Below are 26,841 nucleotides of genomic sequence, written 5' to 3' on the forward strand. Positions count from 1 at the left end.
CTCTGCTTTTTTCAAAAACCATTCCTCTTTCCTCTCTATTAGACCACACCACTACCTCTTCCTAATGATTTCTTTTTTAAAATTGAAGGGAAAGTGACTCACGATTCCCATTTTTTAATTGGAGGGGTTTTTTGAAAACCTGTATGTGGCCTAAATATTAATTTGAAAACCGGTTTTAAGCTTGAGAACCGTTTCTAAAAGAGCACCCTTGTGCCCCCATCAGGACAAGGGAAGTACCAAAGTCCTTATGGTTTGACTTACTGACAAAACTCATGGTCTGCGTTATGTATAATCAGAATGAAGCATCGTGTTCCGGTTATGGCGTCTTCTTCATCCTGCTTCAGGATCCTCCTTACCGTCATCTCTGCACTGCTGCTGGCCTTTCATCAAACATGCTTCCGCGCGCAGTCACTGTCCTCTCCTCCTCGCATATGCATCGTGGGATCAGGCATTTCCGGCTCCTCAACAGCCCACTTCCTGCGAACCTACTCGCGGCCCCGCGACCTCGAGATCGAGGTCTACGAGAAGTCCTCTGTGACGGGAGGGCGCATGGCCACTGTCGACCTCGCCGGCGACACCTTTGAAGCAGGGGGCTCCATCCTCCACCCCAAGAATCACCATACCTCCAGATTTGCAGACCTTCTCGGGCTCATCAAGCGCAGTGTCGGGGACGATGGAGACAATTTTGGCATATGGGATGGACGTGGGTTCATTCTCCAAACCAGAAAGCCTGGCTCTTCCATCTTGTCCCGCAAATTAACCGACATCATGAACTCCCTGTTCATGCTCTGGCGGTACAAGGGGAGCTTGATCGCGATGAATAATTATGTCTCGGTGAGAAATGTCGAGTTGCAGATTCATTTCTCAATGTCCAAACATTCAACATCCAGTGTATACATGTTTGGCTGTTGTTGTTCAATCTTAAATGTGCTGAGTCTGTGCATATCTTGGGGTGTTGAGCTTGGGATTCTTTTGGCAATGTCCACGCATTCAACATTCACTGTACACATGTTTAGCAGCAGTTGTCAATTGCTGTGCATATCTTGGGGAACCGCTAATATGACATCATGCTCTGCACATTGGCTCATCTGCTGCAAGCTTCTGATTTTTTTTTCCTCATGCTCTTGTGAAAGCAGTTGTATGCAGAATAATACTACTTGTCACTCACAAAAGTCATTGAGACATTTTCCTCATGCTGGTTGCAATCTGCATCTGTCTATGAAATGTGTAACAGCATTGCCTGCACTTGACAGTAACATACGGGATAAAGGGCTCACCAGCAATATATAAGCTCCATCTGGCTGAAACTTGCTTGCAGTTGTCGAAGTTAAAACCCTTTTGAAGCAGAGCTTTAGGTGTACTTGTACCATCAAGCAAAATGTTGGCTCCTTACTTTCACATGCATACAAAACTTTCAATTTTGGAACCTAAGCAAAGGAAAAGTTGAATGGCCTAGTAAGCAATATGTCTTCGGCATGGCAAGAAGTAGAGAACACATAGCAAATATGAGAAGAATAGAGATTGTTTTAATTTCAAATGAATTGATACAAAAATAGCTTTGTCTACCTGTGTGCTTCCATTGTGGAGCTTAGATGGCGATCTAGACAAATGATAGGCAAAGATCTTAAGGGTAGGTAGGTGGAAGAACTTTGACTAGGTGAAAGATAGATTAACGAGGGTTTTGGAGGGATCTTCATTTTATAGCTTGGAAAGGCATGTTTGACCATATTATGAATTTTCCTTAGTTGGCCAGGGAATATTCCTTTTATTGTAGGGTTGGGGGCGTTACCCTTGGACCCTCCTTAGGAGAGCCATTGGTCCCTTTGAGACCCCCTAGCCAAGGGTTGCTTCACCGGTCCCTAGACCCCAAAATAGGGGTCTCTTATAACTTCCACACCTTGCAACTTGATGCATTGTGCCTCGAGTTGCTACCAACATAACTACTCTATTTAACCCAAAGGCTAGATTCACAAAGGTCATCTTTTTGCAATCCGGTCACATAGACCTCATTTGATATACAAGTCATGACCTAACCAATGTTTGTCGTGCTCACACATAGCTTCTCCTCATAATGGGGACCTTATAACTTTGAGTACCATGGATCATTAGTGGCTCCTTACGAGGGTGGGACATTGAGTATATATAACACTTCTTACACCTAGTAAGCTATGGGCTAGTTACAACAGACCTTTATGTAAGCACCTGTTGTGGTAAGCCATCACTATAGTTTTCAAAGCTTTTTTAATCTTATGTAGTCAAATAGTTATTAATTAAGCATTTTTGGGATTGTTTAAGAGGCTAATTACACATGTAATGCTTATTTTAGCTCAACACCCACCAATGGCTCCTTAGGAGTTATCTATTTTCTCACCGTAAATTGCTCCACAGACACGGACTCTAATGTTAGCATTGAGGAGATTTTGTGTGATACCTCTCCCTCCACTCTGTCCTTTACTTAGGTTTGAGAGGCCACCTTTGGGTTCTATCTAGCTTTTGTTCCATTGGCGCCATAGATACATTCTTCAACACTGTTAGTAGCATTTGCTTTGTCACCAGACACTTCAAAGGCCTTGATCCATGAGTTTTTAGATTCCCTCTCTCTCTCTCTCTCTTTCTCTCTCTCTTTTGGAGGGGGATTCTGAGGGGACTTATCTTTCTTCTCAAGAGGGGGATCCTATTCCTTCAACTTTAGAGGGGGGCCCTACTCATCATGCGGTTCTTCACACACCTTGTCGACAACCCTTTTCCTTCTTAAGGTGGTTGTGATATCTCTCTACCATCTCACCCTCTTATTCTCATTGCTACCCAGGATCTATAAGTTTTTTCTAGTTCGAGGCTTTGGATGTTTCAGCCATGGCTTGGTGGCTAGGCCTTCGTATATCTTTTAGCATGGACTAACAGAGCCGGTGGCTTCTCTCCTGAGAGGTTGAGTGTTGGGTTCTATCAGCTCATCATGTCTACTGTTCCGCACTATATATTGCCTTACAGATAGAACAATGGGTTTCCAAGATGGATCTCTCTCTCTCTCTCTCTTCTTTTTTCGGCACATTTTTGGGATTGAGAGGGGGTGTTGAGAGGCCCATTTATTATGTTAATTTCATTACCTTAATTCCTATTTTGGTTTTCATTTATAGCCCCAAAAATTCTTTATTTGTATCATTAATTAGTGTTTGATACCATCCGAGAGAGCCACCCAAGAGACTTCAGTAGGCACCACCCGAGAGAGTTAGGGCACCGCTCAATAGGGTTCAATGGCTCATGTGCCTATAAGTAGGGTATGGGCATTCATCCATTCTTCACTCTACTCCACACATACTCTCTCATTCATTCTTCATCATTCCCTCATCACACCTTTAACGTCAGCCTTGGCTTCTCCACCAGTGCTCTCCACATCCCTACCTTCGCAAATATCTCAGTTCCTGGTGGTCCAGTTAATCATGGTGCCATATGAGGAGGTGATTTCATTCTAGAGGGGTTCTTTACATCGCCATCAGACTCTTCAGATTGCCATATTTTCAGCTTGGCAGCCTATCCTTCATCATCCCTATTATTGTATCTTATGTTTGCTGGTTTCACTTCTCCTTGGACTTGTATAGCAAATTATCTTTATCATTTACGTGTGTTTTCAGCTCTTGCTGCCACCCTAATTTCTAGCCAAAAGTTTCTAGTCATCAACGACTTTTTAAAGGCGTTGTTTGCAATAGATTCAAGTTGTTTACAACAAGTTATATCCTTTTTATCAACCCTACATTAGATACCTATGTTTTTGTGTTTTCTTCACTCTTGAGGATGTTTATCATTTATTATCATGATATTCTTTTAACTTTTTGAGTTTTTGAGTTTTCTTCTTACCAAAATTTTAAGAGATTTTAAGAGTCTTGGATTGGTTTAAAATGCTAGTCCTAAAAAGTATGGATAGTATTCTAAAAATAGTAAGTTATGTATTTTGGCAGCACTTACTAAATTTGATTGTTTCTATTCTTGATAGTATTAAACCTAAAAGGGAAGGCTATAAAGAAGATACAAGTGTCAGGACACATGTCACATAAGCTTCAAAGTGTCCTTTCACTTGTCATACCTCATGAAATGTGGCTAGACGGTTGTCTTGTGCTATTTCACTTGTTCTTTTTACACTAAGCCTCCCTTTTTCCCTATAAAGAGAGCTCATTTTTCTTCATTCTACATCAATTTTCTTGGTTGTAAACTCTTGTGTAGCAGCTAATGATAGCCTAAAGTTATCTCCATCCATCTACATTACCATTCTCCACTTTTCCATAATCAAATACTTCCATATTCGCTATTCTTTTGCTACTGTTTTATAGTACAACAAGCTTGTAAATTCATTACAGCTGTTTATTCTCAAGCTCTTTTTCCATTTTAAGAATAAGAACCAAGCTATATCAGTGTATTGTTGATCAACGATAGAGAAAGTTTGATTTTGCTCTTTCTACTCATATCTTACAAAGAGATCTCTTGTTTTTATTGTATAATAAGTGATGCATGTGTATATGTACATCTTTTCATGATCTTGTGAGAGTGAGAATTATATTTTCTCACTTTCTAGTTGATTGTAATTGAGCCCTTTCCTTAACGACTTGGTTTGAGTAGAAATAAATATTTTTTGATGGACACTCGTCAAGCAATGAAGAGTCATACCCTTCTTGTGGAAGGCCTTGTCATCGACAAAGGTATCAACTTTCTTCACCCTCATCTCCATCTTTATTCCTATCAACCACTTCATCATCTTTAACGACAAGATCCGGTCATGGATGAAGACGTAAGAAGGAAAAGACTAAATCATTAACTCAACTTAAAAAGAAGATCAAATTTAGTATGTATGATAGTTTATTCGTCAATTTTAAATCTTATATGGTTGTGACAAATATAAATTAATAAAAGGATTAAGTTTGTAGCTTTACATTTAATCGATCTAGTCTATACTTGGTGGACGTCCCAAAATCATGGCAGTCCTTTGTTTGTGTGATTCAAGGCTAAATTTTTCTTATTTATTTTAAAAGAGATGTAACAATGGAATGGGATCGGCTTTGGCAAAGAAAAAATGAGTCACTTGATGATTACATAAAGAGGTTTTGGGAGCTAGTCTTGAAGGTTAAATATTTTAAGAAATCAACTCCTCTAAAAAGCTTAGGAAGTTGCAAGGAGATTTGCATTTTTAACTTCCTATTGCTCTTAATCATTAGCATTGTTCTAGTCTCAGGGAACTCATTGATCATGTTGAGCATGGAAAATAGAGCATAATAGCAAAAAATCATCCTTCAATCTATATCTATAAGCCAAGCAACTTTTTGAAAAGAAAAACAACACTTCATGAAAAAAGAGAAGTGTTTTAAATGTGGACAAAGAGGCCATATTGCAAAGCAATGTCTAAACAAAGGACAAAGCAAATTTTCCAACAAGTCCAAGTCACCAGTGACAATCAATGTTTTCAGTGATGCTATTGCAAATACAAATCACACTCCAGAGATGCGCAAACTATCAAAAGCTTAGAGATAGTTACAAGGTAAGCAAGCACTATTCCTAATAGATCTTGGAGCAAATGAAAACTTTATTTTCTTGGAGTTGGCTAAAGAGCTTGGATTAAAGAGTGAAGAGATAGAGTCTCTAGCTGAAGTTCGCGAGGCTTTAGATGTTGATGAAAGTAACATAGTGAAGACTGCAATACTCTACATTGGCAACCTTAAATTTCAAATCCAAGGTTACAATGATGAAGATACCTTTTGTATGGCAGATCTTGATGGTGGGGATGAGATTCTTGGTATATTCTCGAATCATAGGGTAGACTCAACCATCTTCTCTCAAAACAAAAAGGTAGAATTTATCAACAAAGGCAAGAAGTACAAGATTCATGCTGGAGTATCTAGAGACACCCTACTTATGGTAGGCTATATGTAAGTTTCTAGAGCAATTAAGGATTGTGTTTAATGTTGTTTACTGTATGTCGATGATATGAAAGATAACATGAATGATGAAAACCAATAACAACTTAAACTCTTGGAAAAGTATAAAGATTACTTTTTAGAATATCTGTTTTTATCAACTTTTTCTAGAAAGGCCAAAAGACTACCATATTGATATTCTTCCGAGCAGTTCTCCTTTAAGAGGGGGTAGTTTCCTTCTTAAACTACCATATCATTACTATCATAGGGGGAAAGTAAGAGGAAAGCATCCTCTCCCCATCAATTTGAAAAAGTAAAGTAGGGTGCACCTAAGCCAATATGTGGTAGAAGATTTTGTAGAATCGGCTGGTTGACCACCTTGGTCAAAATATTTGCAATATTGTCGTTGGACGGCACAACTCTAGGCGAATGGTGTCTAGCTTAACGTGCACTTTGATGAAATGATAGTGAATTGCCACGTTTCGTGTTCGAGAGGAGATGATAGGATTGCTTGCAAGGGCAATGGTACTCTGATTGTGGTAGTAGAAAATTGTAGGGGATTTGCAAGGGAACTGAATGCAGCCAACAAGTTTCTCAGATATATGGCCTCCATGGTGCCATCGAAGAGAGCCCGATACTTTTCCTCGGCCGTGGAAGCCATCACTGTCTCTTGCTTACGGTTGGCCCAAGAGATGGGTGCCGTGCCCAAGGTGTAGAGGTAGCCTCCATGAGAACGCTGAGTGTCAAGATCTCCTGTTAGTCAGAATCAGTGTATCCTTGCAAACATAAACCATGACCATAAGTTAGTCCAAAATTATAGGTACACCTTAAATATCTTAATACATGAAGACAAGCAACCCAATGAGACACTCTAGGTGCATTAAAGTACTGACTAAGCAAACTAATTGAAAATGCAAGATCTAGCCTGGTGTGAATTAACCAAAGTAATTTTCCTACAATAGAATGATAGGTATGAGCATCAAAAGGTGGACTCGAGGTATCCTTGTGCAGATGGACAATGGGATCTAGAGAATAGTCAACAAAAATCAAAAGATCTATTGGAGGGGTGAGCTTTCTTATCTTGTCAATAGGAGTGTGCGTATAAGCGCGACTACCGAAAACTCTAAAGTGAGAAATAACAGGTTGAGAGCCAAAAAATACCTCGTACGGAGTCTCTTTAGGGACTACCACAATCATGTATCGGTTGAGGATATACACTGAAATGTTAACAGCCTTGACCCAAACGCGCTCAGGGAGCTCTGTTGTGAACAATATAGAGCGTGTCATAGTTCGGTTCCTACACCTTATTACTTCATTCTGTGCAGGGGAGTTGGTAGAGGTGAGCTAGTGTACAATGCTCTGCTCTTGTAGAAACTCAAAAAACTTGTGGGAGGTAAACTTGCCACCAGAATTACTCCTTATAGTACTCACACGACGACTAGTTTGGTTATGGACCAGTAGCACCCAAGCACTAAAATAAGTAAAAGCATCAGACTTATGCTTGAGAAAGTACACCCATATATATCTAGAGAAATCATCCATGATAGAAAAGAAGTATAGTGCGCTATTTAAGGCAGCAATGGATGTGGGACCACAAATATCTATGTGAATGAGTCTAAGGGGTTTCACAACACAAGTGATAGATTGTTGAGGAAAGGGTGTACGATGCTGCTTATCTAGCTGACATGCTTTACAGACCTCTCAAGATAGTTTTAAACAAGGAATGCCCTCAACTATCCCTTGATGCGACATCTCATAAAGAGAGTTGTAGCCAAGATGTCCCAAGAAAAAATGTCAAAGATGCTTAAGAGTTCATGGGCTCTTGTGTAGTGGCCAAAGCGTGGAAGCGATGGAACTTTGAATCATCGGCAGTCGGCTCGGTAAGAAAGTGGGTCATGTGGTAAAGGCCATTAGGGTGTACCAACTCGCAAATGTGAATGAGACTTGCATCTGATGTCTCTAAAGAGATGATATGGGTCTTTGCAAACCAATCAGATACCCTTTGGAGTTGCGTAGTTCGTTGATTGTGATGATGGACTAGTGGCAGTGTGGGTTTGGCCTCTCCAGTGCCCCTGCTGAGGGTTGCCACCACCTTGCTTTCCTTGTTGGGGCTTACCTGACTGGGGTATGGGGGTCAGAGTCTTGGAGTCTGGCTATGTATCTCTTGTCTTAGATCGACACTCATCGTCATAATGGCGAGTTTTTTGACAATGTTAACAATACCTATTCTTTTTAGGTACATTTTTCCATGTAGGTTTAAGTGTAGATTGATTGGTTCCTTTGGGATTTAGTGGTCATGTTTTGATTTTGATGTTGATTTGAGGTTTGTGTGCCCTTGCCATGTTGCCCTCTCTAAGAAGATGCAACTAGAATCCCCTCTATCAAGGACGTGCTATGAAATTGATTGAACAACTGTGCATAACGCAACAATTGACACTCAAACTCATAAAATGTGGGCTTCTGAGGCTGTGAAATCACCTGCTGCACAAAATGGAAATATTTTCTTAGCAGCTTATTAAGGAACAAGGTAACTTTTTCAGAGGACTTAGGAGCCCTAGTGGTTGAGAACTCAACGAGGAGATGCCAATACTTAGCCAACTTGACTTTCAACTCATCATTGTCTGTGATTTTGAAATTTTGGAGCTTATGATCCATATTGATGTGATGGGTCCTATCCTGAGCCACATAGTGGTCAGTCAAGTGTGCCCAACGTTTAGATGTTGAGTCGAATTGGTAAGTTGATGTAGTGACGGGTCAAGCACGAGGATCGAGACAGTAGATGTTCCAGAGTCTTGGAGAGACAGAGAGAGTGAGAGAGAGCAGAGCAGAGAGTGTGCACGTTTTTTCGGTACAATGACGAGTGTGTACCTTTAGGTTTTTAGATAGATATATATGTGTAAGTACAAGTGCTAAGGGTGTTTTCACACCTGAGCACATTTAAAGGCACGAGGGCCCTTATTCCCAACAGTTGAGAGTGAAACTCAAGCAACAAGCCGTGCATAAGCTCGACAATAGCGGAGGTATTACGAGCTTTCCATGAGTGGTCTTGCGGATAGTGGTCTGTAGTGGAGATTCCAAAGGTCCTACAAGATCATTAGATATGTGCAATGAATCTAAAGGAGAAAACTCAGGCTTACCTTCAACCTCCTGCTGAGCTTTGTGCATAAGGATAAGATCATACTCAGCGGCAGAAATTTGATATGGTCTGTGGACTCCATGGTAGTTTGATGGTTCTTCGTCCATATTAGATCAGGTAGTAGCAAGATGGGAGGCCCACTCCTGATCATTTTTGTCCATACTTAGTTGTGAAGATTAGAGCAGTGTTGTGAATGTGTTCGAAGTCATCTAATCCTTCTATTGTTCTTGCTTTTGCGAATGAGCTTTTTGATCAAAAGCCAAGGTTTCTTAGTGAGTACCTAGCTCTGGTACCATGTTAAGAAATGCTCTAAACGGAAAAAGCATGAAACCAATCGTACAACAAAGCACAGATTGATAAACTCAAAACACTGTTAGGGTTAGGGTAACTCAAAGACAATGAACACAATGAATAATAAGGCGAATGAATAATGAATATACAGTGCTCATGTAGCAAACACACTATGCAGTGAAAATTGAATCTCGAACTCACGTATCTTTGGGATCAAGGCAAAGGTTATGAGTTGTAGAGTGTCATACTCCGAACTGATCCCAAATCGCAGCAAAGGCAGCCTCCGAGTGTCGAACACCAGCAAACGCAGCCAAGGAAGGCCGGATCTGATGCAGACGGCAGTGCAAGAGTCCATTTGATGCCTGGGAATGTTGCTGCTTTTAGCATTTAAGGAAATGTAGCCACTTATTTAATAGAAATGCAGTTAGTTTGTATATTGTTGCCTAGTAAAATTTTAGATTTAAATTTATCAGGCTACTAATGCACTTGATTACAACATGAGTGTCTTTGTTCTATATTGGGTATTGCTAAGCCAAATAACAATGCATATTTATGCAGGGAACCCTAGAAAAGTTTTTGCATTACTATGATGAGCAGAGACCCATTTTTAGTTCAGTGGAGGAGATGCTGAAGTGGGCAGGTCTTTATAATTCAACACAGACCACTTCAGAGAAAGAGCTTGTGAATTATGGACTATCGAAGCAACTAATTGAAGAACTTGTCACTGTGAGTCAAAATTCTTGTCTTCATTGCTGCTGTATGAAGCTCTTTTGATGTGAAAGAAAAGTTGAGAGCTCTGTTTCATATGCAACTTATTCTCCAGTTAAAAAGCTGTGCATTAGCATCGTTCTACTGCCAAGGGAACTTTTATGAATTACACTGATGCTGTTTCAGGTTGTCATGCGGATAAATTATGGTCAGAATATGAGCATAAGTGCCATGGCTGGGGCTGTCTCACTGTGTGGATCAAATGGGGATTTTTGGGCAGTAGAAGGTGGAAATTGGCAAATGGCAGCAGGATTGATCCACCTCTCAAATGCATCTGTTTTTCTTGATGAATCGGTGAGCTCTGTAGTTGGTTTTGATGGAAAGTACAAGATTGGACTGGCTTCTGGAACTACCAGAACTTGTGATGCTGTGGTGTTGGCTACCTCACTAGATGAGAGTGACATTGAGTTCACCCCTCCAATCAATATTCCCAAACGGAAAATGCAGCACACACACGCTACTTTTGTTCGTGGGATAATCAATCCAGTGAGTTCAGTTATTTTCCTCTGCTGGTTGTGTATACATGGGCAAAAGTCATGATATGGTGACTTGTTCATGCATATGTGCATATAACTCTCGTTATGATTGGCATTGACTCAGTAGATACAGTAGCTGAGTTTGCAAATGTGAATGTTTGTACACTTGTCTTATTTTGTGTAATTGATTCAGGGCTTCACATTGAGGTTTCTTCTTGTCATTAATCCAATACTAGAAACATTTGATTTATGAGAAAATGTTTTTGTGTGACTATATGTACATGTACCTTTGAACACATGCAGGCATATGTTCACGTGTGTGTGTGGTTGCATGAATGAGTATTTACCAAGTTGTTGATACCCTTCATTGTCTACGTCTTTACTTTATCGAAGTATTCTATTCCTGTGGCAGGTTTACTTTGGCATGCCTTCTGTTGAGACCATTCCAGATTTGATTGCCACACTTGAAATTCCAGCTGTACCTTTCTCCTCTATCAACATCCTTAAGTCATACAGCTCTAATGATAAGGCGTATAAAATCTTTTCCCGATCAGTCATGACAGAGGAGCTACTGGATCAGCTATTCAGGTATGCAGATATCAAGACTTTGAATTAGCTGATGTTTTTTGTACCTCTTTCACACGTGTGTATCTGAGCTTGAGATCAGGACTTAAAATTTAATTGATGGTGCTTGCAGTGTTCGGAACAGCACTATACGCTTGGACTGGGCAGCATATCCCCACTATGAAGCACCAGAAAAATTTGCTCCATTCATTCTTGACAACCAACACCTGTACTATGTCAATGCCTTTGAAAATGCTGCTAGTACCATGGAAACTGGTGCTGTAGCTGCTGAGAATGTTGCACGCTTACTGCTATCACGACTCATTGGTAGCAATGTTATTCAGGAAGAAACAGAAACCTCTTATGCAGATGAACACAAACACGATTTGCAAATAGGCAAACAGAACACGGTGCACACAATCCTGTAATTAAAGGACATTAAACAGATGATACTATATGGATGGGTAACTATTATGCAAGGGTTGGCCCTGTTGTTAGCTTTGCAGTGTAATATTAGAGCCTTCAACTTGTTGCCACAATCACTTTATTAACTCCTCTGCTAGAACACCATTCCTGATTTCGATCTAGAAAGTCTCCAGCATATGACCTTGAAGACTGATTCATTCCTAGAATGCTAAACATTTCATGTGAGGTGGTAATTTACCCTACAGTAATGGTATGGGGTTCATGGAGGAGCGTTAAACTGAGGCATGAGACATGGATTATTGGGACATCCAAGTTGAGTATATTTTTCTGTTCCTCTTTTGTTATTGTCTAGGAAATGTGGAAACTCTTTTTACAGGATGTACTCCAACTTGAAGGCTGATTGTAATATGACCAAGATCCTCATTGTTTGTGCTCCTATTGTATTATCCATAAAAGTCACCGATATATATTTTTGTAATTAAAAGATTGAAAGAGAAGCAATAATCATAGTTGTCAAATAAATTTTTTAAAAATATCATGCAAGTAAAAACTAAAGAGCTACTTGTCAAATACATGTATGTGTAAATGGCTTTCCATGTTAGTTATTTCAAGTCACATGTGTGATTTTTAAAAAAGAATCAATATTGAAAAGCAAATAATAAATACAATGATTAAAAAATTATTGCATCCAATGTATATGTAACAGGCTTCAATGTTTTTTATTTCAACTTAGGTGTGTATATTGTGTGGTGTGGAAGTTCACATGATAGAGCAAAGTTAAGGGAGTTTTAGTTCTTGGCATCTGCGACACAATGTAGTACAAATAGCCCTACAAAAGATCAATAAGACCAAACAAAACTTGCATTGAACCAATAGCTTGATTCGCCAATTGTTTGAATCAATTATTATTGTGGGTAGATACATCCATGACTCAAGAGATGAAGCTTTGCATTTTTTTTTCACTATTAAATCATGACATTGTAATGTATGTATTAGATCAAGGTCTTACAACATTTAAGTATAAGATCTAGACCTCCATACTTGTTACACACGAGCCATATCCAAGTTCTCATAACGGAAATTATTTTGTTCTTCAACCATAGCAACAATGACATTTAGCATCTTCCATCACATATTCACTCACCAATTCTATGTTCTCCTTAATAGGCTCTTTCCCCATAGCATAAGGTTGTGACTAATATCTTATAAATAGCACAAAGATAGATTTTAATACCATATCTATGTCTCTCCTATGCATTGCGCATATCAATCCTTATAGAGCAAAACTAATATATTTACAATATCTTGGAGTAATAAATTAGACCACGTGCAAAGACTGAAGAGAAATATTTGCATTCTCTTTACAAAGCCAAACACAATCCTTGGGGTAGTAACTATATTTGAAATTCTTATACCATGTGTATTCAAGCTTTTATTAATAAGCCCCAATTATACATTTTTGAGGTAGCTAATAGATAACCTTAATGTAATAGAAGTTGATTTTATTGAAGGTTCTCTACATTCACTATCACCTCTTAGAATTTAACCAATGATAGATCATTCTTTGATTGGATACTCAAAGCTTCTCTCTAGTGATAAATCCCTTGCATCTTATAGAGCTCTACTCACAAGTGCAATGCTTGCAATTTTCATTTTTTAGTGTTTTCATATTTGTGTCTTATTTGGTTTTATTATGAAGGTAAGTTTTCTCTTCATGTACTTTAAACTCATGTTTAAGTATAGACCATTGTAAATTGTGCTCATTTTTCATTGTAATTTAAAAAAAAATTTCTCTCTTTGCCATGAACTTGAGATAATATTTCTTATGGTTGACTTAAACTATCATCAACCATTCTTAGGACTGTGGTGACATCCTTTTGGATGGGTAGACTTAGCCCAAGTTTACAATTGCACTTTCAATCAGGATGCAATCCATGCAAGCTTGCACCCTAGGGCAGCATTTTTTCACATGCTCTCACCATTCACTACCCACTCAATTGATACCAATAGGCTCTATAACATAATCCCTTGGTAGGATTCTCTTCAATTTCTTGCGAACATATGGTGACAATTGAATTAGTTGCAGCAAATTCACATTCAACTTGATTTCACATAAGGCATTTGCTAAATCAAACTGCTGGAATTTTGCTATTGCTTTCGCCTCTTTCCATACCATTCTCTCTTTTGGTTTACTAACGGCCTTAGTAGCCTCCTTCACTTTCGATTTGTATTTGCTTTCAATCATAGGCTTCTCTAAAGCATCATCATGTTTAAGAGGACTTGCTTGGGTGTTAGTATCTGCAACCCTATTGTCAACCACGCTAGGCTTACGATTAGCTTTGCTTATACTAAGGTTAACCTTTTGCTCCTCTTTCACTTTTTGACATCTAGTAACCACTCTAACATTACTAGAAGCTGCAGTTTTATTAATTGGAAGCGTCTCTACTAAGCTGACCCTACTCAGCATTTCCTCTAGGGTGGATTTTTCCCTTTGCAAGATCTACTTAGGGCCCTTCCATTGAGTATTCCCATTATTTGCACAATGCTTCACAGGCCTAGGTACTTGACTACCTTGTTGGAGAGAATCGATCATACTCCAAAAACAAGTATTGGCTATATGACCTGACTTCCCACATATGTCACACTTTATATGAGCACAGTTCCGTGAAAGATGTTGACCACCATACCACTTGTAGCTAAACTTTGATGGACCCATATCGTCAAGCTTCTTAATGCCCATCATGTTTTTCTAACACTTCAAGAAAGTAGCATCCACAACAATTTATCAACATTCTTTTGTGATCATATTAGTGTAATGTTTCATCATATCCTTGACTTTCTTTACAATATTGGATGCAGAGGATTCATATCTAGAGGCCTCAAGAGCCACCCCCACACTAGGTTTTACGATTTGCAAAGGAGGTGCTTCTTGTACAAACCCTTGGTTTGCAATAGGAACCTACCCACTACTCATAGATGTTGTAGGCCTCGGTTGGACCACATTTGACACTATAGGAGAAGGTAATTGGCGAACCCTTGGTTTAAGGCTCCCTAACTATTGGGTAATGCAAGTAATGAATTGTAACCCATTAGCACCACGTTTGGCACCATCCCACAGCGATTGAGAGGGCTTGCTCTCTTGCTACATAGGCAACTTAAATTCTTAAATAGATCCCCTCGGTTGCTATTATAGATGCATCTATATCATTTAATGTAGTGTTGGTCAAATGCAGTTGGATCGTAAAATCCAATCCTCTCAAGAAGAACTACAATTGAGTAGCAGGGAGTAGTTGAATGGTATTATCCAAACGACAAAATACTTCATATAGCTTTTGAGCATATGCTTTCACACTCTCGTTAAATTCCTGTTGAGTCTCGTTTAAGATACATAGCTTTCCCTTCAAAGTCGTGCTGAAGAATATCATGTGATACGCTTTCTCATTGACTTGAGAATTGAACAAAAGTTTTTAAACGTCTTCAATATATAATTTTGCATCTTCATTCGGACTTTTGCTAAATATAGGCAACAAGTATCCTAAAGTGGGTAGAGCCATTGTACCAACTAGGATTTGAAATGCTTGAGGGGATATTGAGGGTGGTGGTTGTGCCATCCTTGTGGGTATTGGAGCAGGCTTACGAGGGACAACTACAATGCTGCTAATGGCACCACTAGGTAGTGGAGTTGATCCACCACTTCAGCTAGTCCTTGAAGTAGTAGACCGCCCATCTTTAGGTGTTAAGGGTAAATTACCATGTTTGCATGTGCTAGGATTTCTCTTACTATGAGGGGTTGTAAGCCGTGTAACATTAAGGAACACATGACTAGGATGGTCCAATGAGTATTTGCAAAAAAAATTTGCACGTCTCTTTAGCTGTTCTTCACATTGCTGTCGTTGGACTCCAGAGATCTCTGGCTTACATTCACGTTCTTGTCTTAATAGCTCTCTCTCCGCTTTTGAGCGAAGAGGCATGCACTCAAGAATCGAGTCTTAGGCCTTTACAAGAATCCTAAAGACTCCCACAAAATGCACCATGTGTTAGGACCTAAAATGGGCCTGATACCAACTCTCTCACTCTAAGCTCATTGTCAAACCTCACACAGTTGACCCCCACAGCCCTATGGCCACAAGCAACTAGGTATAGCTAGAAGAACTCTCTCTAAACATTAACATATTGCATTTTTAATCTACTATCTAACTACCTACCCTAAACTCCATGTAGGAGCACCTGACATAAGGTCTCTAACACATCACATCAGGCTCCTCTTCGACTGATTGCCATGGCCTCTAATCTCACGAGCATAATGACCCAATTAGGGATTGGCCTATTGGTCCTTTTCTTTTTGCACAAGTTGATATACTTTCTCAACTCGACCTCACTTAGATCCCCTTGAACCCTTACATCTAGACAACTTGAATTTTCTCACACACTCCATCAATATGAAGACAAGTGCTATGCGTCGGTGTGTGTAAAATAATGGTTGCATACATAAAGTGAATGAAAGGTGCACAAGTATTATTAATTTGAAAACCAATGTGTGTGTGCAGTAAACTGTCTTTCAATATTTTCCTATGAATATGCTTCAGCAATATGCAACGTTGTTACACAAACTTGCAGGCGTTGAGTATCCCAATTCATTCTACCCTTTAGTACACAAATAACACAAGAACACCCTATACATGAAATGCATTAGAATTTGATCCATTTTAGTAATATTTATTAGAATTTTAACCACTTGATATACTTAGAATGCAACAGACCAACCTTATGCTTTCAAACTGCCATATTTTAATATAAAAGCCCTTGTTTTAATATTTTGAGAATAAATGTGGAATATTTTTATATTTGTTAGTTTCTTAGATCATTCTTAGCTTGCTACTAATCATTGCTAATTTTTATTTTTTAATCTTTATTATTTTTAATTTTGACTATTCATTTTATGTTGAATCAAAATTTTTTTGTATAGCAAATATAAAGTGCCAAAACTTAGTTTCAAGCCTTCCTTTATCCATCACTAAAACAAATTTTTATTTAAATTGCTTTTACCATGAAAATTAAATCACTTACGTTGAAACCGCTCCCACCATCATGACACATGTGTCGCCTTATGTGAAGGCCAAGGCTAGTAACACTATCCAAAGCTACTAACACACTTGAAAACATTGCCATTGTGTGCATAGGAAGGAAGTAGAGAGAAATATTGAAATACAAAGAAGAGAGATACTAAAAAAGCATCATTTTTATTTCTTCTATTTGACTTACAAGATTGATATCACGGTGAAGAGGATAAAGAGTAGGATTTGAATACCACATTATACACAACAAATAACATAGATTTTGTGCATAGCAATCAAGAGAAGCATGAAATGTTTGCACCACTTTTCCTGCATCTTCTCCTCTCTCTCTCTCTCTCTCTCCATGTTATTTTCTTTTTTTTTCATCTTTTGATTTATGCCCCTTCAACCTTTGGCCCAAGCCCCTTAAAATTTGGTCCACCACTTCAAATCTCGGCCTATTTTATGGCGTCCTTGGCTACCCAAACTGCATTCCTCTATAAATTAAGGTCTCTTGGCGCGAATTTTTGACCAAACTCATGAAATTCATGTCCAAATGATGGTTGGATGCTTCTTCCTTATTTGTAGACTTGATTTTGCACTTCACTCCACCTTTAGCCTTAAAATGACCAGCATTGTGTAGCTCAAATGCTTTGTACAAATGGCCCCTTTAAGGCCTTAAATCTTCACTTTCCACTGAAAACGCCTTGCAGATCCGCCCAAAATACATTGAAAATCCTACAGAGTACACCTCAAAATCCACCTCTCATTGGCAACCACAAGATAGGGTGACCTAGCCCGTCAAATCCACTAACCAAACTTATCAATACAACACAAAACTTGAAATCACACTTGATATGAAAGAGACAATTAAAAAAAAAGAAGATAAAATATTCAACTCCATAGACCATGGGTCCAATGGCCAAGACTCGAACCTAGAAATGAGAGTTCCCCCAACTTGGGAAGGACACTCAATAACTATCCTTACTATCAACCACTCACAAGGTGTGGGTCCCAAATGCCATTCTAGCCTAGTCAGATAACCACCAAGGGGGAAACCCATCCTTTCATAAGGCTCACAAGCATTGGCAAGAGGCTCAAGCTGACTCCCTATCACTTAGGACCCACTAATGCCAAAGAAAAGAAATACTAAGCCTAGTACCCTTTGAGAAAATTTCTTTCAGTCGTACATCATAAATATTTTTTGATTTTTTGGTTCTTTTTTTGTTCCTTTTCTTAGTGGGATGGCTCATCGGCTATTTCTTGGATTGTAGGGCCCCAAGGAGATCAAGGCATTGGTGGCCTCAAGCCTGACTCCAATCCAAGAACCTACCAAAAATTGGCAAGGCGACACAGATTTAATATTTTCTGCTTCCCCTACCCCCCTCCCCCCCCCCGGCTCCTTTAACCCCATAGCTAGGTCTCATCCCAAGGAGGATAGCACATCGTCCTCAGGTTAGTGAGGACTGAAACCGCTAACTCGAACCCAAGAGCCTACCAAGCCATCACAAGGCGACAAATATTTTCTAGCACAATGTTTTCCTCTTTCTTCTTTATGATGGAAATTGCAACAAATTTTAGCCCATAGGCTGCACTAAAAACCTAGCCCCTTACATACACTAGGGAACTTTATCATGCCAGAACCATAGCCTTTGTCTAAGGCCCTAACTTGAGCCTTCTCTCTCTCTCTCTCTCTCTCTCTCTCTCTCTCTCTCTCTCTCTCTCTCTCTTTCATAGACAAAACCAGAGCCTTTGTTTAAGGCCCTAACTTGAGTCCTCTGTGTGCAACAAGTAGGCCCCCTACTTCTAAGAGAAGCTACCCCCTACTTAAGCAACCCCTATGCTTGCATATATCAAAACCATGTACTAAGATCTCTTCCTAAGCATCCAAAGACAAAATGTTTTTCTTTAATCCCAACCACTAATGACTATAGAACTATTGCATCCCCAAGTCAAGTCTCAATGACTCAAGTGCCTTCTTGACTTTGACCGAGATCCCGATGATGAGAATAATATATGTACAAGATGTGGTCTACAAGCATCAATGTCAAGGAAGGATCTCGAATCCTTGGCCTTCGTGACTAAGCTTTACTCTGAAAAGTAGATTTGATGATTTATTTTATTTGAATTTTTATTGGCACATGAAGACATGTGATACTAATCATGTTGTGTAAGGTGTACGTTAAGTAAATTAACCTATTTTATGCTACAATGATTGATGGATTATTATTTTTGAGTGAAACACAAATAGACACACAATTATTATTTATGATATTTCATCAATGTGAGTTTATTATACTTTTATAAACGCTTCATAGCACATAATTATCATATGTGCATATACACAAAGCATTTATTGGAATATTATTTTGTAACAAGCCTAAACAATGCTACAATATTATTTTGTTGTAAAATTATGATTTTTAGGACCATACTTTTGGGAAAAAGCTTCCGTACAAAGCAAAAAATTAAAAGTGAGACTTAGTATGTAACTTGGGCAAGAAGATAATCTTAAGAATACAAATATGTGTATCGAAAAGTACCCTCTCAATGCATGGGGGGATGATTGTACCCAATTTCTCTCGTGCACTCATATCTCTCAACTCCTCTTCCTTTCAATTCGTTATGTTCTCAAATTTCTTCAATAATTATCTAAGCTATCGTGAATTCTTACAACATTGGTATTAGAGAACAATGATTGGTGGATGCAAAGAAGTTATCCATCCATTTTAAAGGTTATACTATCATGTACATCAAACATCGGTATATTATCTAGTTGTGAAAGGCTTTGCTCAGAGGATTTTGGATTAAAGGTTCTCTATCAAGTTTAACTGGCACCATCACAATCTTTGAAGATAATGACTTCTTGAAAAGCTACTTACTCTCTTATTATGCAAAAAATAAAAAACAACAATAAAAAACGTGTTGTTCTTTCAGACCACCTCACTAGTGTTTTTATCCCATATATAGTGGTTTTAATCTCGAGAGGAAGAGGGCCAATATTGAAGTATATTTTTGAGATCCGCATGCAAAGATGACTTCAAAACGATGTCAATCTGACCAACAACTTCGTCCAATTCAAAATATCACTGCTTGTGCTAGTGTCTCGTTCATTAATTTAGCTTTATACAGCTTTTAGCTTTTACACAGCTAAAGCTATTATTACTAAAGCTTATCATTATTATTCCTTTCGAAAACAATAGTAGACATTGCTCGTTTCTATTTGGTATGTGGGTGCCAGAATACTTGAGATGTTTACCTTCTTGACTTGAGTATTTTTTAATTTATTATACTCATTGGATACTAATTCTATTCCTCTTAGTATTTTGTTTCAAAAACATAAGCAACTCAATACACTTGTTTCTTACCTAGAAAGTATGTTATGAAAAATAGATTCAATAATTTATTCTAGGATTTGTTTTATGTGACTTTTTATATAATATTTCCACACAATAAAAGTTAGTTGGTTAGTTCGAAAGTTAGTTAGTCAATTAATAAGTTATTAAGATTACTAACTAAAGACTAACTGAGATAAAAACTAACAAATATTAATAACTAATAATTTTTATTTAATTAAAAATATATTTTAAAATAAACTAAGAGTCATAATCCGATATTTTTCTCAGATTGATAAGAACCGTAGCCACCCTTCACGGAAGTTACAACGTGAACAAGACTTATGAGCCATATTAATCACTAGTATTAATGTGTATAGTTTGGATGGTCCAAAAATATTAGATTTTTGAAAAAAAAAGAAGTATATTTTAGATATTATCCTAAAAAGATAGAATTAAAAGTAATTTTTTAAAAAAGACAAGTGATGTTTTATTTAGTTTTTGAGATTTTATAAAAAGAAAAAAATTAAAAAAGTGACTAGCGAAATCGTGCGCACCGCGATTGCAATCTACAGACAATAGACAGCACTTCGAATAGAGAAAATGAGTGAATTGAGAGCTTTCTAAGTAAGTGTCTTGTAGTTTTACCCCCCTTTTGGAGCCAATACAACCATCAGATTTATAATCTGAGCATCAAATCACTAAGTCTTCCAAGAGCCCCTCCACTCTTGTTCTCAGCCTTATCGCCTCCTCTCTAATTCATTATAAATATGAGGCATGGGGAGGCACAAGGGAGCATAAGGAGACCCCGAGAGACTGCGAGAGAGAGTTAGAGAGAAGGATACCCCTTTAAGAGATTATGAGAGAGAGAGAGAGAGATAGAAGAGTTACCTCGAGAGGCTACACAATTCCCTCTATCTCAATCCTCGACTTAACCATCTTCTCTTATGCTCTCCCATCTCGAATCAATTAGTTTTGTTGGTTGATTGAATAACACCCTGAATGTATTTCTTTCAATCAATTGATTGTTGCATTGTGATTTGGATAAATATTCCAAGGCTTGTGTTGATGGCAAATGCATGGCATGGATCTGTAATGACAAGTTACCATGGAAATAAATGAATGTTTTTCTAAAAGATGATATTAGGACTGATTACCTTGATTATGCTTAATTCTTAATGGGATTAATTAAGAAAGGATATTTGGTACGTGTGAATCATCTCCAAGATTGCACCGTAGATTACCCCAAGAGGATATTGCTCGATTCACGGGCCGAAGTTCGAGTGGTAAAAAGGCTAACCACGGAAAGTATGTCTCACTCTTAGGTCGCTTGGGATCAGTGAAGCTCTAGACACCCCTTGCTGAGAAAGAAGTTGTAAGCTACCGTAAGCCCAATGTCTGGAGGCGTTGGAAGATCCTATTCTAGATAAAGGATGTAAATTTTGGTGCCATGTGATTTGGACCAAGTACTTCTATTGAACAAAATGGATACATAATTTTCATACATGCGCAAGAGACAAATATTAACTTGAAGATAAGTTAAGAAACTTGTTTGTCAAAAGGATTGCCTATTTTGTTTTTGTGTCTGCGTTATGAGTTACGCAAACGAACCATGTTTCCTATAAGGCTTAATTAATGAAGCTGATTTTAAATGTCGCACATAAATGTAATAGAACCTAATTAGAAAACTAAGGCTATCAAGGAAAACAGATGGACGGAATCCCTCACGGATTCGTTCTACGATTGGGTGGTCCCAAAGAACTGAGAGGCTTCTCATAAGGATTTATCATCGTTGGACTTTAGATATTTAGGGGACTAGAATGGAACTATATGAGCAGAAAGGTTGAGCAGCACATCCCTCCTGTTTTCTATTCTCTTTGAACCAAGTGCGATATGGATCTGCTTTGGAGATTGGGTATTTCTACATAAAGTAAGAAGCCCAAAACCCCATGCTAGAATACTGTCAAGAGACCTTGATAACTAAAAACTCAAATTTTAGATCGATCCTAGTGAGTTTGATCGCGAATGTTCCGTTGTGAGACGAACTCAAAAAACCTTAGTCGACAAACCCCGGAACATTCCATGGAAGTACCGGGTGGCGACGCTTAGATTTATTTCTCGATGGACCACTAAATCATGCTTGGACAACCGATAGACGAGCATGTTATATTTTATTGACACATGAAAATACGTAGTGGCCATGTGCGAAAAGTATATCGAATACATTAATATATTTTATGCTTGACTTGTGGATTAATATTTTTTAGTAGAGTGCAAGTAGATATACAATCATTATTTATTAATATTTTCATTGATGTGAATTTATTATATTTTATAAGTGCTCCATAGCGCATAATTATTATATGTGCACATTCACAGGATTTATTGGAATATTATTTTGTAACAAGCCTTAAAAATGCTATAATTTTATTGTAAAATTATGAGCACATGATAAAAATTGATATTTTTAGGACCGTACTTTTGAAAAAAAACATTCATGCAAAGCAAGAGCCTAAAAATGAGACTTAGCATGTATTTTAGGCAAGAAAAAAATCTAAAATCACATATATATGCATAGGGAAGTGCCTTCCCAATGCATGGGGGATGATTGTCCCAATTTGTCGCCCATGCACTCGTCTCTCAACTCCTCTTTCTTTCAATTTGTTGGTTTGTCAATTTTCTTCAATAACTATCTGAGCTACGGTGAATTCTTGCAACATGCAACAATAACTAATGTCTATTAAAGATTAAAAATTGAAAATAAAACCCAATGGCTATATACTATATTATTCAAAAGAAATAGCACAACTATATATATATATATATATAATGAGAATCATGGGAGTGGGAGTCCTTGGCTTATTTGACAATGGGATCTAAAGACGTAGCCAACAAAACTACTTAACTACTTGAAGTGCACAATTTTGCTGAGAACCAAAAGTGAAATCCCCATATCTAACTATCTCCAAGACATCTTACCCAAGTCTATCATCTCAAATGTAGAGCTAAGATGGGCCTTAATATTTGCAATGGTAGCAAAATATAAGCCTAGAATGAGTAAAACATCTACATACCAATAAAATATAGCTAGTCCTCCTTTGAAGTGAGCTTGACATACAAGTTGGAATCATAAGGGGGAATGGAAGCCATGAGAGCAAAGGAACTCATGTATTCTATGGAACCATGATCATGGGGCACGCTCACATTTATGTAGCCTACTGGTTCATATGGTTGTCGGATTTTAAGGTTTGAGATTATGACTGATTGTGCATCCGAGGTTCTGTTTGCCTACTTACAATTCGTGCTTGCGTTGATCTGCATAAGAGGTTCCTGTTTCTTCCGGAATAACATCGCTGCCAATCAGTCGTGACAGCAGTAAACGTGCAACGTTTTCAGCAGCTATGGCACCAGTTTCCATGGCACTAGCAGCATTTTCAAAGGCATTGATATAGTACAGGTTTCGGTCGTCGAGAATGAATGGAGCAAACCTTTCTGGTGCTTCGTAGTGGGGATATGCTGCCCAATCCATGCGTATAGTGCTGTTCCGAACACTGCAACCACCATCAATTCCTAATCTCAAGCTCAGATACACACATCAGCGTGAAAGAGGCGCAAAATACAGCATCTGCTAATACCTGAACAGCTCATCCAGTAGCTCCTCTGCCATGGCTGATCGGGAAAAGATTTTATATGCCTTATCATTGGTGCTATATGACTTAAGGATGTTGATGGAGGAGAACGGTATAGCTGGAATTTCAAGTGTGCCAATCAACCCTGGAACGGTCTCAACAGACGGCATGCCAAAGTAAACCTGCCACAGGATGAGAATATTTTGATAATGTAAATACACAGAAAATGATTATCCCAGAGGATGATAACTCACTGGATTGATTATCCCACGAACAAAGGTAGCATGTGTATGCTGCATTTTCCGTTTGGGCATATTGACTGGAGGGGTGAACTCAATGTCACTCTCATCTAGTGAGGTTGCCACCACCACAGCATCACAAATCCTCCTAGTTCCAGAGGCCAGTCCAATTTCATACTTTCCATCAAAACCAACTACAGAGCTCACCAATTCATCAAGATAAACAGATGCATTTGAAAGATTGATCAATCCTGCTGCTATTTGCCAATTTCCACCTTCCACTGCCCAAAAATCCCCACCTGATCCACATAGTGAAACAGCCCCAGCCATGGCACTTATGCTCATATTCTGACCATAATTTATCCGCATGACAACCTGAACCAGCATCATCAGAAACCAGTTGTAATGTGATTCATGAAAGTTCCCTCGGCCGTAGAACGATGATAATGCACAGCTCTTTTACTGGATAATAAGTGCAAATGAAACAGAGCTCTCAACTTTTCTTTCACATCAAGAGCTTCATACACTTGCAACAGAGACAACAAATTCAACTCACAGTGACAAGTTCTTCGATTAGTTGCTTCGATAGACCGTAACTCAGAAGCTCTTTCTCCAAAGTGGTCTGTGTTGAATCATAAAGACCTGCCCACTTCAGCATCTCCTCCACTGAACTAAAAATGGGTCTTTGCTCATCGTAGTAATGCAAAAACTTTTCTAGGGTTCCCTGCAGATATATGCATTGTTATGTGGATCAGTAATACCCAATGTAGAAAGAAGTCATGTTGTAATTAAGTGCATTAGTAGCCCCTGGTTGATAAATTTAAATATAAACAACAATGTGCTATAACTGCGAGAGAGAGCGCAATAGAAACAGATAGCTCCAGGCCTTATGACCAAAAGCACAACATGCTGAGTTCGCATGTAATACAGACCTAGTGATGCAGATGAACCCGAGTTCTTTACAGAAGCCTTCCAGCTCAGGAAGGCCATGAAGGCCTATAGTCTAGTCTAGTACAAAGCTCATGGGATTTGAGAGACTTTTGTACCGACAAGAAGGCAATTTGACTTTGTAAGATCAGAAAGAACTCTGATAACTATACTGATGGCTTACCACAGTAGGTACTTACATAAAGGTCTATAGTAACCGGCCCATAGCTTACGAGACGTGAGAAGCTTGGTCAATAAACATACTATGTGAAAGTTTTTATGCAAGTCTATTAACAGACGAGTATCTGAATGCCATATTGCGAGCCAACATTGTCCTTGATGGTACAAGTACAGCTACAGCTCTGCTTCAAAAGGTTTTAGCCAGATGGAGTTTATATATTGCTTGTAAGCCCTTTCTCCCATATGTTGATGTCATGTGCAGGAAATGCTGTTTCACATTCATAGAAAGATGGAGATCCCAACCAGCATGAGGATGAGGAAAATGTCTCAAGGAATTTGGTCGTTTTCCTAGGACTTTTGAGAGTGACAAGTACCATTCTTCCATGCGCAACTGTTTTTCGCAGGAGCGTGAGGAGAGAATTCAGAAGCCTGCAGCAGATGAGCCAGTGCGCAGAGCACAATGCCACATTAGAGGTCCCCAAATATGCACAGTAGCTGAGGCTTAGCACACTTAAGATTGAGCAATAGCTGCCAAACATGTGTGCAGCAAATGATGAATGTTTGGACATTGAGAACAGAATCCGAAGCATGACATTTCTTACTGAGACATAATTATTCATCGCAATCAAGCTCCCCTTGTACCGCCAGAGCATGATGAGGGAGTTGAAGATGCCAGTTAATTTGCGGGACAGGTAGGAAGCGCCAGGCTTCCTGGTTTGCAGGATGAACCCATGTCCATCCCATATGCCTAAATCGTCACCATCGTCCCCAACGCTGCGCTTGCTAAGCCCGAGAAGGCTAGCAAATCTGGAGGTGTGGTGGTTCTTGGGGTGCAGGATGGATGCCCCTGCTTCGAATGTGTCGCCGGCGAGGTCGACGGTCGCCATGCGCCCTCCCATGACAGAGGACTTCTCGTAGACCTCGATCTCGAGGTCGCGGGGCTGCGAGTACGTTCGCAGGAAGTGGGCTGCTGAGGAGCCGGAAATGCCTGATCCTACGATGCAAACGCGAGGAGGAGAGGACAGAGCTTGCGAGGGGAAGCACGTTTGATGGAAGACCAGCAGGAGTGCAGAAGAGACGATGGTGAGAAGGACCCTGGAGCCGCATGAGGAAGACGCCATAGCGGCGACAGAGAGTATGATGATGAAGCGACAAGTTCCATAGAGAGCAAGTGGTATAACGCTGCACGCACACTCGGAGTCGTCTTTGTCAAATAAGTCAACCCACAAGAAATTTATAAATCTGAATTTGTATTGAACTGCATCTCATGTATTCAGCTCTAATCACGATACAGCATCTTTGGCCGCCCGCCCCCGCCTCCGCCCCCGCCCAACACCCCCCCAAGCTGCGCACATGATAAACCACAGTGGATTAGATTAGTTTAACCAATCGTTAACTATGGTCCTTTACCTACTCAGATCAACGTGCATGAGGAACTCGTCCTTCCAAACTTACTATATCTCAAAATAACTGTTTCAGCATGGCTTTTCAAAAACTATGACTGGAAAAGCTCCACGCGATTTATCATGCTGGCTTAACAATCCAATTTTTGATGAACACAATTTTTTCCCATGATTGTAGGAGAGACCTTGGTTGGTGAACTAGATATTGTGTGCCACATCATTAGTATGAACTATGGTAACCTTTTCGTGATTGTAGTACCTCATGTGTGAAGGCTTTCAAGGTAGTCATAGCATTTCTTCAAAGGGGTCAAAGACTTCAACATAAAAGTTAAATTTCAATAATAGCTTACTAGCGTTCCACGAGCGCGGAATGCTAGGCCGCTTTACGGTAACTTCGCTCAATAATCCATTTCTCATCTTTCTCCCTTGAACCTTCTATTTCCCCTCTCCATTTCCAAGATATTTTATTGGGAGACTTCCACTCGGTGCCGATCACACCTTTCTCAGTTTCTCACT

General features: G+C 39.1%; 2 protein-coding genes across 2 annotated transcripts; one reads left to right on the plus strand and one right to left on the minus strand.

Moving 5' to 3' along the window:
• Positions 1 to 210: 210 nt before the first annotated feature.
• On the plus strand, positions 211 to 12,066 carry LOC148037220 (farnesylcysteine lyase-like). Its single transcript, XM_087676158.1, has 5 exons — positions 211 to 834; positions 9,883 to 10,050; positions 10,219 to 10,578; positions 10,981 to 11,156; positions 11,266 to 12,066. The coding sequence occupies exons 1-5, from the start codon at positions 298 to 300 to the stop codon at positions 11,558 to 11,560; spliced, it is 1,536 nt and encodes a 511-aa protein (XP_087532284.1). The 5' UTR covers positions 211 to 297; the 3' UTR covers positions 11,561 to 12,066.
• Positions 12,067 to 23,001: 10,935 nt separating this feature from the next.
• LOC148037221 (farnesylcysteine lyase-like) lies at positions 23,002 to 26,124 on the minus strand. Its single transcript, XM_087676159.1, has 5 exons — positions 25,525 to 26,124; positions 24,372 to 24,539; positions 23,831 to 24,190; positions 23,583 to 23,758; positions 23,002 to 23,498 (listed from the first exon to the last, which is right to left on the minus strand). The coding sequence occupies exons 1-5, from the start codon at positions 26,041 to 26,043 to the stop codon at positions 23,240 to 23,242; spliced, it is 1,482 nt and encodes a 493-aa protein (XP_087532285.1). The 5' UTR covers positions 26,044 to 26,124; the 3' UTR covers positions 23,002 to 23,239.
• Positions 26,125 to 26,841: the final 717 nt, after the last annotated feature.

Source organism: Lygodium microphyllum, chromosome 4 (genome assembly GCF_053477565.2).
Source record: "Lygodium microphyllum isolate KBCC chromosome 4, Lygodium_microphyllum_v1.1.10, whole genome shotgun sequence".
In the NCBI taxonomy this organism is placed as follows: Eukaryota; Viridiplantae; Streptophyta; class Polypodiopsida; order Schizaeales; family Lygodiaceae; genus Lygodium; species Lygodium microphyllum.

What these genes read in the sequence shown, in the direction of transcription:
- LOC148037221 (XM_087676159.1), bottom strand. Translation starts at nt 26,043, where the DNA reads ATGGCGTCTTCCTCATGCGGCTCCAGGGTCCTTCTCACCATCGTCTCT. An exon ending in TTCGTGGGATAATCAATCCA is followed by an intron (nt 23,759 to 23,830) that starts GTGAGTTATCAT and finishes ATCCTGTGGCAG; the next exon opens with GTTTACTTTGGCATGCCGTC. An exon ending in CTACTGGATGAGCTGTTCAG is followed by an intron (nt 23,499 to 23,582) that starts GTATTAGCAGAT and finishes TGGTGGTTGCAG; the next exon opens with TGTTCGGAACAGCACTATAC.
- LOC148037220 (XM_087676158.1), top strand. Translation starts at nt 298, where the DNA reads ATGAAGCATCGTGTTCCGGTTATGGCGTCTTCTTCATCCTGCTTCAGG. An exon ending in CGATGAATAATTATGTCTCG is followed by an intron (nt 835 to 9,882) that starts GTGAGAAATGTC and finishes ATATTTATGCAG; the next exon opens with GGAACCCTAGAAAAGTTTTT. An exon ending in TTCGTGGGATAATCAATCCA is followed by an intron (nt 10,579 to 10,980) that starts GTGAGTTCAGTT and finishes TTCCTGTGGCAG; the next exon opens with GTTTACTTTGGCATGCCTTC.